Source organism: Vicugna pacos, chromosome 22 (assembly GCF_048564905.1).
Source record: "Vicugna pacos chromosome 22, VicPac4, whole genome shotgun sequence".
Taxonomy (NCBI): domain Eukaryota; kingdom Metazoa; phylum Chordata; class Mammalia; order Artiodactyla; family Camelidae; genus Vicugna; species Vicugna pacos.
Genome location: NC_133008.1, coordinates 6,407,599 through 6,420,492, shown reverse-complemented (window position 1 = coordinate 6,420,492; position 12,894 = coordinate 6,407,599). Strand labels below are relative to the sequence as shown.

General features: G+C 53.3%; 1 protein-coding gene across 1 annotated transcript in view; it reads right to left on the bottom strand.

Moving 5' to 3' along the window:
* The window catches only part of GFPT2 (glutamine-fructose-6-phosphate transaminase 2), a 39,586-nt gene extending 37,844 nt beyond the window's left edge, over positions 1 to 1,742 (bottom strand). Inside the window, exon 1 of the mRNA XM_006198908.4 lies at positions 1,622 to 1,742. Coding sequence (XP_006198970.1) covers positions 1,622 to 1,628 — 7 coding nt within the window. The 5' untranslated portion in view covers positions 1,629 to 1,742. The remainder of the gene's footprint in view (positions 1 to 1,621) is intronic.
* Between the last annotated feature and the right edge of the window lie 11,152 nt (positions 1,743 to 12,894).

Below are 12,894 nucleotides of genomic sequence, written 5' to 3'. Positions count from 1 at the left end.
GACTCAGGGGTGCTCATCTTCAGATTTTTTTTCAAGAGAAGTCAAAACCCCACCTCCTTATATGAAATCTCCCAATTTTGTATCTTGGTGCTACAGTAATTTAAAAAATAAAGTTTAAATCCTGTGCACCAAACAGAAGGACGTCTGTCTGCTGGTTTGGCACTGGGTGGCCACACTGCGGCGTGTACCCCAGGTCTTCCCTCTATGGCAACATTTACCTCATGAGTTATTCCGTCCCTGGTCAGCGACCAGCTCCTGGACCGCTGTGAAAGGGCATCTGAGAGGAGGAAGCAGGGAAGCTGTTCCGTGTTTGGGGGGCAGACCCAGTGGGAGGCTCTCAGTGCACTAGTCTGGCTCTAAGGCCAAGGGCTTTGAATGCCACACTGAGGAGTTTGGAATCCAAAGCTTCTTAGCAAAACTGCCACCTTTTCCTTATCTCTCTACCCAGAAACACCCACCGTCAGTCCTAGATGGATGTTACCAATGATGCCCTGGAGTCCTGACATTTTTACAGAGAGTTCAGCAATTTAAATTGATGCCTGCTTGGCCTGCTCCTTGGTCAGTCAGTCCGTTTTCACTTTTTCAGGAGCACTTGGCCTCAGAAACAAAGCCTGTACAGACCTTGGCCCTCGGCTCACTGCTGGCACACCCCAGCCTACCCCAGCATCCCTCAGTAAAGTCAGACAGAGGCCTTTCATGGCTTCAAAAGTTCCACCAGGTCCTCCAGCCACAGGAGGCTGGAAGGAGTAACTGAATCCCACTCACGGAAAAAAAAAAAGTCACAGTGACCTTTTGTCCCAGCCGAAGTTCTCGGCCCTCTCTCCAGCCAGAGGCGGCAGCCCAGCCAGGACAGTAAGGAATTGCAGATGTGTAGATGTGTGCACAGGGCCGGGCCGCCCTCCCCACCGTCCCGCAGCCTGGCCCGACAGCGCCCAGTCGCCGCGGTATTCCGGACGCCGGAGCTCCCAGTCCAGGGCTCCCTCTCCCAGATTTGGCCCAAGGTTCGGCAGTTAAGTGCTGCTTCTTCCCCGTGCCTCGCTGAGAGCTCTTCCCAGCAAAGAGGCGGCAGTACGGAATCAACCCTGCTAGGGCCAAGAAGTTCATTTTGGGACGCGAGGAGAACAGACAGGCCCTTCCCAGTGCACGAGGGGCTGGTCCCCACACTAACCGGAGGGTGCAGGTGGGGTCGCCTCTCTTCGGTGTGCGCAAGGAGCCGGGCTGGACACCCCGTGCCCTGGATGCGCGCGAGCTTGAGCGTGGCCGCCTTTGTGGGCGACACGGGGGGACGCTTTCCTTACTGGACACGGGGCGCGGATACCTTTGTGTTGCGAGGGTCCAGGCCTGTGACAGCACCAATTCCTTCCTCTCTGTGGGTCCGAGATCAAGGTTGGGTAACCCCTCCCCGACACCTCCCTGGGACACCCACTTGGCGGCGGGGCAAGCGGAGGCAGGCTCGGCCCCTGAAAGCCCCTCGGAGGGGGACCAAGACAAATCGACGCCCCCATTCCGCGCCGCCTCCGGTCCCCTGCGCCTGGCTTTCGGGCCCAGGCTGTGAGAGTCTGGGGCGCCGGAACCTGCGGCCGCCACGGAGGAGGGGGGCGCAGATGGGCGATGCACTCACCGCACATCGTGGAGGCTCCTCGCGCCCTTCGCAGCTCCGGGCCTCTGCGCGCTGCTGGCACTCAGCACTCACCGCGCGCCTTGCGCTCGTGGACTCTGGCGCCCGCCCCTCGGACTCCGGCACTTATAGCTCCGAGCCCTCCGCCGGGGCGGGGCCGGGGCGGGGCCTCCTCCCGCCTGCCGGCTCCTCATTGGCCCCCTGTTGTCGTGACAACGACCGGCTCTGGGCCCCCAAGAGTCTGGGCAGGAGGCTACCCGCGGCTCCCAGGAGCCAGTCGCGGGTGTAACACGCGGGCGCCCGGCGTTAGGTCCTGGAAGTGGGCTGAGGGGCAGCACGCTACCCGAGTTCGGACCCGGACTCAAGTCCCACAGAGCAGGCGTGGGACCTTGGGCCGGGGACTGGCTGAATCGCTCTACACTTCAGTTTCCCCTTCTGTACAACAGGGGTAACAATGGATCCTACCTCCCGGGTCGTAATGAGGTTTTAAGTCAGGCTTCTGTAAGTAAGGCGCCGAGCACGGTGTCGGGCGTAAGAACACGTGTTCCTGGTGTGCGCCCGTCTGTGTGCCAGGCTCCTCCCAGGGCACCCGAGACGCGGCACGCGGCAGGCTCAGGCTCAGACATGGAGAAGGACTTTGCCAAATTTGGGCGGCGGGGCGGCGTCCCAGCTCGCACCCGGGACGGGATTTACTGCTGAGCCGGAAGTCGGAGGCCGGGATTCCCCAGATCTTGAGCGAAGCCGGGGTAACCCAGGAAGACGCCCCCTCCCCTGGCGGCGCTGGCCGACCTCTCTGCGCAGCTGGCCTGCGCTCTAGCCAGAGGCTCCTCCGCCTCGGCCGCCGGCCTAATCTCAGGAGCCCTCCTCTGGGCCCTCCGTGAGTCACCAAGGCCGGCGCTTCCCCACCCGGGCTCCCCCCAACCCCTCCCCACTGAGCTCTGGGCCGGGTCTTCCGAGGAAGGTCACGAGAACTGGCCTCACATTTGCGTACTTTGAAGCCATCTGGTGTTTTTTATTTTATTAAAAAAAAAATCCGGAAATTTCTGAACAGATCCTCCTCAGTCATGTTGGAGAATAAAATGAAGTGTTTTACGTCTTGTCTAGAGCATTTTTCCTGGTGTAATCCCTCTCTAACTTCACCACGGCTCAGGCCCTGGTGGGGAGGAGGTGTGTGTGGTACCCATTAGACATTTGAGGAAACTGAGGCTCAGCGACGGTAAGGAAGGGGTTGGCTGAGTCACCCTGCTGGGAAGGGGCAGAGCTGGTTCAGGAGCTGCTGCGTTTGCCCCTCCCCTTTCCCAGAGCAGTGTCACTTTCACTCATTCATTCCCCATTCCTGTGCAGCTGGCTTCCTGCCTGTCCTGGTACCAGGACACCCAGCAGGGGGTCTGGGGAAGAGGGGCTGTGGTGAGGATAGCCCCGAGGCATCAGCTTCCATCTGGTGGCCTCTCCCCCAGCTGCCCTCGCTGGTTCCTGCCACTTCAGGTTTCCTAGTGGTTATACTCAGGCTGAGCACGCCTCGAAGTGGACCCAGCCCTGTTGGTCTCCTTAGCCCTGCACACTCCCTTCAGAAAATGGTGTGATCACGCCGTCTACGAGCAAAACGCAGGGTGACCCGGGCTGTCTGAGTTTGCTTGGAACTGTTCTGGTTTTAGTAGTGAAGTGCCCATGTTCCAGGGAATCCCTCCGTCCAGGCAAACCCGAACAAGTCGGCCACTCTACCTGGTACCCATCCCTGCAGAGTCTCTGATACCGCCTTCTTGTCTATCAAGTCGAGATTAAGAAGGGCCCAGGTTGTGCCATGGACTTCCAGTTTCTTGTGACCAATTAGAAGAGCTGGCCACACTGATCCCATCCTGAGGGGCAACAGCTGCCCATTGCCAAGTGTGGCAGTGTCCTGAGAAGGGCTTCACCCCGCATCCTCCCCCAAACCCCTCCTAAGCGGTGCTGGCTATCCTACCTGCCTGCGACTCCTGCCTGACTCTGAAGGTACATGGACCAGCTACTCCTTTACGCTGCCAGTGTCTTACAGATTCCCAGGTCAGGGTGGCGGAGGAGAGGAGGGGGCTCTCCGGGGGTACTCCAAATGTCTCCTCCAAGTCATCCGGTCTAGCAGTGATTCCTACAGCCCAGGGAAGGGTCAGAAAGTGACATTTTAGGGTTCAGGACTCTTCTGGTTTTTCTATTCATCAGTGGAGAAGGGTTGCTTCTAGGTGGGCCACCCTGCAGGGCAATGGAGGGCATCCTATGGAAGGGTCAGTCCCCCTCATCCTGTGGGGCTGGACCCCAGAGCATTCCTGGAGCTACTCCTGACCCACGTGTGGCCTCATTCCCATGTTTGTTGAGGTAACAGGACATGGGGCCCTCTCTGACACTGCTGATGCAGGAAGGAGGCTTCAGGGAGGGACGACTTGGATTTTCACTAGGTAGGCAGGCAAAGGTGACTGCTGGAGTGACCAGTGGGCAGAGGATATGTCTGGACCTGCTTCCCTTCCCTCTGGGGACAACACTCTGGATTCCTCTGTGGAAGTACCCCTTCTCTGCTCTCAGTCAGTTGGATCACATGGGGCTGGCTTGCCCCTGGCTCCTGCAGGGAGTACCAGATCCAGGCCTGGACAATGAGGGTGCCATGTTCTGAACACAGGGATTGGGTCTGGGCTGGGCAAGGGACCTAAATCAGGCCTATGAGACCCAGGGAGTAACATCCTGGAGGAGTTTTGCTGGGCCCACTCAAAAAGAGGGACTTCCAGGTATTGGAACTTAGGGCTAGGATGCCACTTGTAACCAGCTCGACCTCAGCGGGGAAGATCCAGGAGTGGAAATAAAACAGAGGAAAGCAGATCTGTGCACATGGATCCAGCTCTGCCCGAAGTCATGCATGCCTGAACTTCCCAGGCATTTTGTCCTTGCTTGGGTGCGGGGCCCAGCTTTACCTGGTGAAGTTGACCTTTGCCCTCACCCCTGCTGCTCAGGGCTTGGCCATGTTTGTGGGGTTCCAGGCAGCCCGCCCAGTCACTACCTTTCTGTGCGGTACTCTGGAGGCGAGTCTTTCTGTAAACTGGGCCTCCAAGTACAGATCTTTGTGAAATGCACCAAGGTTTCTTGTAGGATGTCAGTAGCACCATCACCTGTTTATATAACCTGTGAGCTAACTGTTAGGAAAGTTCCACCTTCTGTGGAGTGTGGGGGCTCTCACACCGTGTGGGGCTCAAGAAACCAGCTGCGGGGAATGCAGGAGCCCTGGCCAGGTGTCTGTTCACCATCTCTGCATTATGAAGTGGCTGCATTGCTAGAGACAGAGATTTACTCTCTGCCCACGAAGGGGAACTCTGCTGCCTCTAGTGGTGAAAACATTTCCTTCAGAGTCAAGACAAGTGGGACAATAAAACACGGCTCCCCATTGTGCTGGCGTGGCCAGGTCTCACTTATGTTCTGAAATAATGTGACTTGTCTATAAAAACCCTCCTCCTTTTCTTGTAAATGGAAGCCAGATTGTGCCATTTAAGTGTTTCTTTCCTTAACAATATTGTCTTCAGAAAATATTTTTGATCTTAGTTAAGTATGAACACATAGACTTAATTTTTTGCTATAAAATATTTCAAAAATATCTAATGAATCCCCACACTTATTACCCAGAGTTAACAATTACCAACGCTTCGCCGATCTTGTCTCACCTACCCCTCCAGCTTTTGTTTTGTTTTGCTGGAACAAGTCCTGGTGTGATTTGTTAGTTAATAATTCATTTATGTGTATTTACAAATAAATAAAAGCCCTTATGACTGCAGTTCCAGTATCACACCAAACAAAATTGATAGCAATACTTAATATTATCAGATATACTTCATTTTCAATATTGAGATATATATATACATATGAATATATTCAGTATTCCTCAGTTGTCTCAAAAATGTCTTTTATATCCACAAATGATAAATTCTGGAGAGGGTGAGGAGAAACGGGATCTCCCTACACTGCTGGTGGTAGTGTAGTTTGGTGTAGCCATTATGGAAAAACTAAAAATAGACTTTCCTTAAGATCCAGCAATCCCACCCCTGGGCATATAACCAGAAGGAACTTTAATTAAAAAAGACATATGCACCCCAATGTTCATAGCAGCACTATTTACAGTTGCCAAGACACAGAGACAACATAAATGTCCATCAACAGATGACTGGATAAAGAAGATGTGGTATATTTCTACAATGGAACATTACTCAACCATAAAAGAGAATAAAATAATGCCATTTGCAGCAACATGAATGGACCTGGAGATTGTTATTCTAAGTGAAGTAAGCCAGAAAGAGAAGGAAAAATACCATATGATATCACTCATATGTAGAATCTATTTAAAAAATAAGTAAAAAGGGAAAGGAGACATTAATGAACTCATCTACAAAACAGAAAGAGACTCACAGACTTGGTAAACAAACTTATTGTTACTAGGGGGAAAGAGAGTAGGAAGGGATAAATTGAGAGTTAGAGATTTGCAAATACAAACTACTATATATAAAACAGACAAAAATCAAATTTCTTCTGTATAGCACAGGGAACTATATTCAATATCATGTAGCAACCTATAATGAAAAAGAATATGAGAACAAATATATGTATGTACATGTATGACTGAAACATGATGCTGTGCACCAGAAACTGACACATTGTAACTGAGCATACTTCCGTAAAACAGCAACAAGAACAAAGAAACTCCAAGCCGGGTGGAGGAGGCTCACTGGTCCTGGGAAGCAGAGAGGCCTGCCCCCTCTCCTGGAAGGAGCAGCACGGGCCTCCTGCCCTGCCTGGAAAGTGGTGGCTGCTAGCTGTGCCGTGAGGCTGAGGGTTGTGGAGGTCCATGCCGGCCTTCCAGGGACCTGGGACCTCTGAGTCCTGGGGCCCTCACAGGCTCATTGAAGGGGCAGTGCCCACGAGGTGTGACGAGGCTCAGCCTCCCCCACACCACCAGCTCTTCCCAGTGGCCCCCCAGCGCCTCCCTCCCTGTGCCTGTCTGCTGAGCTGAGGTCTGGGGCTTCTTGGCACTATCTGCCTGGCTGGCCTGCCCCTCAGCAGAGAGGCGAGGGCAAGGAGAACAGGGGGCTCTGAGTCCTGCAGAGGTGCAAACCATCTAGTGTCCTGGAGCTGACTGGGCTCAGTCTGCACAGTGAAACACTCCGCATCTTCTGTGCGTCTGCAGACGTTACGAGTCATGATAACTGAGAAGCAGGCAGACGTGTGAACTCCTCACCTTCATCCTGGCATGTCTGTGTGCATCCGCAGAGTCAAGGCAGAGACACTGACAGCAAGTGAGCGCGGAAGCCTTTCCTGGAAGGGACACGCTAGCCCTCTCTTAGCTCCCTAAGCACACAGGCGGTGTGGTGACTGCCCGTGCCAGGAGTCCTGGCTGTCATGTAATTTTGTCCCAGGTTCCTTCCATGCCTGGCTAGCTGGAGATGACTGGGACGTGACACTGTGTTCTCTCATTGGTCAACAAGGAGATCCCTGTAATCCTGTGACTGAGCACCTTGACGTCTCGGTGTGATGGGGCCCTGAGTTCTCTGCCAAGCACAGAGCTCTCCCTGGGCCTGCCCCTGGAGTCCCACACGGTGCTGGACCTGGGCTTCCGCTCAGTTCGTGGAGCAGAGACCTACCTTAAACTAGATATTTGACTGAATAAATTCATATGTTGACTCTCTGACCCTCAGCGTGATGGTATTTGAAGGCAGGGCCTTTGAAAAGTGATTAGGTTTAGATGGGGTCATGTGGGTGGGACCCTCCTAAAGGGATTCATGCCCTTGCAAGAAGAGAAAGAGAGCGTTCATCCCCTTCCATGCGCACACACCAAGAAAAGTCCACGTGAGGACGCATGGAGAAGGCAGCTGTCCCCATGCCAGGAAGAGAGCGCTCACCAAGAACCAAATCAAATCCGCCAGCACCTTGCCTTAACGTCCAGCCTCCAGATCTGTGAGAAATAGATGTCTCTTGTTTAAACCACCTGGTCTACAGTTATTTTGTTATCGTGCCCTGATAGGACTAAGACTTAAGCGAAAAAGGAAGTTAGTTTACTGTTTCTGAAAGTAGAACCTGGGCTCAGTGTATCCATGGTGCTGTGTCCCACTCAGCCCACCTCTGGGCCGTCTCGGGGCTCAGGCCGGCGCCCCTCCTGGCAGCTGGGGCCTGTGCAATGCACCCCCCATGTGAGGGGTGAGAAGTGAGCTTCTGTCCCCAGCTGTAGTCCTGAACTGGGAGCTGGGGACTGGGCTTCACCCCAGAGCCGACTGGAATGAGAGGAGAAGGGGAGGGTCCGCAGATGGGAAACGGGGAAAATGCTGGGTGGTCCATGAGTGTCTGAGAGTCAAGGGCGGGCTCAGCCTGGGGGACACAACAGAGGTAGTGAGAACCTTCCATCCCCGTTCCTTCTCTTTCCCAAGAGAGGACTGAACTCGCCTCTTTCCCGAGGTGGGCAGGAGGGAGTACTGCAGTGCCAAAGGCAAGGATGGGGGTCTGCTCAGGAAACTTCTCCTGGGTGGGAGAGAATCCCTCCATCCCCTGAGCACTTGAGCATCTGCTGGGCTCACCCTGCACCAGCCTTGTGCTGGCACTGAGGAACAGCAATGGGTAAAGCTCCATCCTTGCCCTTGACAGCTCATGGTCAAGCTGGGAGGCAGATGTAAATCCTTTCTGCGCTGGAATGAGCAACAGATGATGGGGAACAAGTGGAGGAAACTATCTACTCTTCCTAGAAGTAGAGGGCCATCTGAACTGATCTTGATGGTGTGCAAATGGTAGAAAAAGATTCAAACTGGTGCAGGTCAAAAAGGGACTTTATTGTCTCACATAGCTCAAAAATGCAGGGGGTGTGTGCAGGTACAGCTGGATCAAGCTGCTCAGTTTATGTGTCCTTCTCTTTGAGTCTCTCAGCTCTGCTTTTCTCTGTATTGGCTTCAGGTCAGCTTTCCTCACCTGGTGGCCCCAACAGCTTCAGGCTTATGTCTTACTGATTTAGCAACACCAGTGGGCAGTCGCATCCTTCCCTAAAGGTTCCAGGAGAAGATCTGGGATTTCCTTAGATTGTCCAGGGAATCTTGCCTCCCTGAGCCATTCATTGTTGTACATGCCATCATAGGTCAGGTTTACGGACACACCATGGGAGTGAGGATGGACGTGGACATCCCCAAGTAAAACCTGAGGTGCTGTTACTAGAATAAGGGCGTGGCTAATGAGATTTAAAAACATTTTGTCCATCACAAATTCATAGGACAGATAGGGTCAGGCCTAAAAGAGGTATGTGGGATGCCCAGTCAGGCAGAAGCAGACCTCAGGCTGGGCTAGTGGGTGGAGCACCTGGGGCCAGGGTTCCCTCTGTGGTTGGAGGCTCAGCTGAAGTCCTTAAGCAGAAGTGACGTGGTGGGCTTTGCTCTTTAGAAAAATCCCTGCAGCGGGAGGAGTGCTGGTGGGCAGGTTCGGTGCAGGCCTAAGGCGAGAGGAGAGTTAGGGGAGCCCTGGGAGCTTGCCCAGGGGGGGACAGTGGGGAGGAAGAGAGCCATGGCATGGCCCCCCGGTGTCCGACTCTGGAGGCCACAGGAGAGCCATTTGCTGGTCTTTGGAGTATAAGATGGCAGCAGGCTGAGGGAGGGGAGGACCACAGTTTGGGCCCTGTTGAACCTGAGGTGACTGTGGACCCCTGTCCCCCAGCAGAGAGGTCCACACGCTTTTGGACATGAATGTGGAGCTCAGAGAGGGGACTATGCGGGAGACGGGGTTTGGAGTTGGGGGCCTGGATTTGAAGAGTGGGAGGGTGTGAGGGGAATGGGAGAGAGTGTTAAGGAATCCAAGTTCAGAGGTTTGATCAGAGTTCTGGGCCTCCTCTTGCTGGCCTGTGCCCCCAAGAGTCCTTTTATCTTCCTGAGCCTCAGTTTCCTCATCTGTAAAATGGGATTGAGAAATCCTAGCTCCTATGCAGTTATAAGGACCGATGAAAACAGGCCCTGCGAAGCATGAAGCCCAGGGTGGGTGCTCAGAGGACAGCAGGGAACAGGGCAGGACTAGGGTGAGGACAGAGAGGGTCTGAGAGGTACGTCCCAGGCAGAGGCTGGGGCCATCCATGGGAAGGGGACTACTGCTGCTGGTGCCCCATGATCTGAACTAAAAGTGGCCCCAGCAGGGCTCAATGGGTGAGGCCCCAACCAGGGCAAGGGAGCTTAATCACGGGGATTCTCCGTAGGGTCACCGCTAAGGACAGCCGCAGAGCCACCCTTTTGGCAGCTTTTAGAGTCTTATTTATTTTCTCCTAAAAACACAGCTGGGAAATGAAAGATCATTAGCCATGGGGATGGGTGTTGGCCAGATGGCCTTTCTGTCGCCCCTCCCAACTCCACGGGAGTTTTGGATGTTCATCTTGTCAGCAGATGAAGAAAATAAGCTGTGTGCTGCTTGTTTGCAGAGTGCGGGCGAGTCAAGCCACGGCTGGGTGCGGTGGCTCTGAGGCCTTCTGGGCCGGTCCACCCACTGGGCAGACGGACCGAGGAGCCAGAGTAGCTCAGTGCGTTTTGCAGAGTCATCCGGCCGTCGGGGGCCCCCAGGTGACCACAGGCTTCTGCCGACACTGGCCCTTCATTCAGGTGGGGTGGCACTGCCAGGTTTAGAACACACTCCATCCCTCCCCAAGCCTATCCATGGCTCACACTGGCTCAGAATGTCATCAGCAGGGTCCAGCACATTCTGGGAAGTTGTGTGTGTGTGTATGTGTGTAAATGTTTGCACGTGCATGTGCTATGTGAACACGTGCATGTGTGTTTGAGTGTGTGTGTAGGTATACATGTGGATGTGTGCATGTGCGTGTACATGTGTGTGTGTAAACAAAGAGCAAGTTGGAGGCCAGGAGGGGATTGACAGCTCACCACCAGACTAAGTAAGGGTGCTGATGCCAGCTGGATAGTCTGGACAAAGAATAAGATTGTCCTCTAAATCAGACCCGCACTTTCTACGTAGGTCACCACACCACTTACTCTCTGGACCCAGTGCCTTCTATCATTTATTGACACCTCATTGTCTAAACTGGGGACTCTGAGAATGAAGTGGGGCATTATTAATAACAACGCTGAGACAACAGGTGTCAACTGGGACTATCTCCTGCAAATCAGTCGTAAGGTCCCTCTACTTACACACAGCCCCAGAGAAGGCAGGGGCAGGTGTGTGTGATGCATGCATGTAAAAAAACCCCTGAATTAGTGGGGATTACCAGGAATCTACTGAATTACTTACTTTGGAAACTGACGATTTTTCTACTAATGTCTTTTATCCTTCCTACTAGTTTGTGCAAGAATGATTTTCTTAAAAAAAAAAAGGAATGATTTCCTACCTTTACTAAATGTTTGCCTTTTCCCGGTGAGCTTTTCCGTTTTGTAATTCTGTTTCTAGTTGTGGCCTTTTCTTTCCCGCCTAGAGAAGTTCCTTTAGCACTTGCTGTAAAGCTGGCTTGGTGCTGCTGAATTCTTTTAGCTTTTGGTTATCCGGAAAGCTTTTGATTTCTCCATCAAATCTGAATGATGAGTGTGGGTGTGTCTCATTTAGAAAGAAAGAGATTCCATATTTTAAATACTTTCGAGTTACAGGAAAGACTAAACCTAAACCCACACATGGGAACACGGTCCTGCTGCTCACCTTGCGGACGCTCCTGCATTACGTGCGACCCGCCGTGAGTCTTTGCCAGTGCCCCAGCAAGTCTGTGTCTTGTGCAGTAAGAACAAAAGCCATACTCTTGGATGCACTTGGATGTTGCAACTAGACCAAAATCCTAAAAGATTTCCAAACACCTTCACGTTCTGAATTTATCTCGTTTCTGGCCAGCGACGAGCAGTCAGTGGATGGCACCAGTCTGCGGACAGGAGCCACATTTTGACAAATGATGCTCTAGGGTTGGTTACTGCTCCTTGGGTCACGGTTGCTAAGCACCTGAGCATCAAAGCCGTTTGATTCTCTGGTGCCTGGCCCTCCACCTGCATGTACCTTACGCCACCACCAGCCAACCTCCGGGGACTCAGGATGCCACGGCATGCCCGATGTCCCATGTCCCCTTTCCTCCTGGCAGGAAGGTGTGATTGTGTTCCTCAGATCAGATCACAGGGACCATTCTTAAGATGTGTTTCCTGAGAAACATTCCAACAGGGTAAGTTGAGGAGAATTTAATAAAGAACTCCATCAAGGTGTGGACAAAGTGTAGGAGAGCCACGAGGGGCAGTGCAGCGCCCCGAGCTGATAACAGCAAGGCTGTGCCTCCACCCTCTGCCTGCAGGGACAGGGGCAGCGTGCAGTATCCGAAACTCAGAAAGGAGGGAGCTATGTGGAGGGGCAGCCAGCCAGGAGCTGTGACCTCTGGCAAAGGACCACGATCAGCCCTGCGGAAGAAATACTTCGACTTGCACTCCCTGCTGAGGAAAGCATGCGGACTTACGGTTTACCCCGAGGTCAGGCTCCTGGGACACAGAGCAGGGAGCAGGGGGCCTGTGTAGGGCAGACCGAAGCCGCTGGTACTCCTTTCTTACACCTCAGCTGGAGTTTGCGGCTGGAGATTTGGGTCTCCCACCACTTATTTCTGAACCTGGCAAGCATGTAAGTCCTGCCCGTGGTGTCATTCCTTGGTGTGTTCCCTCTGTCTTGAAAAACCTCAAGCCAGAGTCTTGTGTGCACATGAGCACAAAATCCTGTAGAGTAAAAATAAGTTTGTAACTGAATATTGGTGTCCTTCACTCAGTACCTGGACAGTGAAAACTGCCAATAAAACTGGGCTCAGCCCCAGACTGTCTGTTGTCCACGGGGGACGCTCATGCCAATTCAGTCATTCGTTTCCAAAGGGTGAGCCTTCTTATAACCTCCCTCGGGCAGCATGCCCCTGCCTCCCCACCATGGAGACTCTTCCCCATCCCCATGGGGTCTGAGCGGAGGCCTCCACCACCCAAGCTGGCCGTGCGGGCCCTGAACCCCACGCCACGCTGACCGCAGGGCTGGAGGGCCGCTCCTAGCGCAGCTCTGTCTGAGGCTGCAAGCCTTTGCTGCTCCTCCGGCACGAGGGCTGTTTTATGTTTTTAGACACAAAGAGATGGTCACAGTCCCAGACGGCTTGTAGGTGGTGGGGCATGTCATTAGAATGTGGTCACAATTTGGCTTCCCTTGAGTTTATTTTCATAGAAATAAATATGGGTTTGAGTCTCCACCCCTCTTCATCGAGCTTGAGTGGGCTCAAGGGCCCCTCAGCCTCATAGAAAATATTTCTAGTTCTATTTATG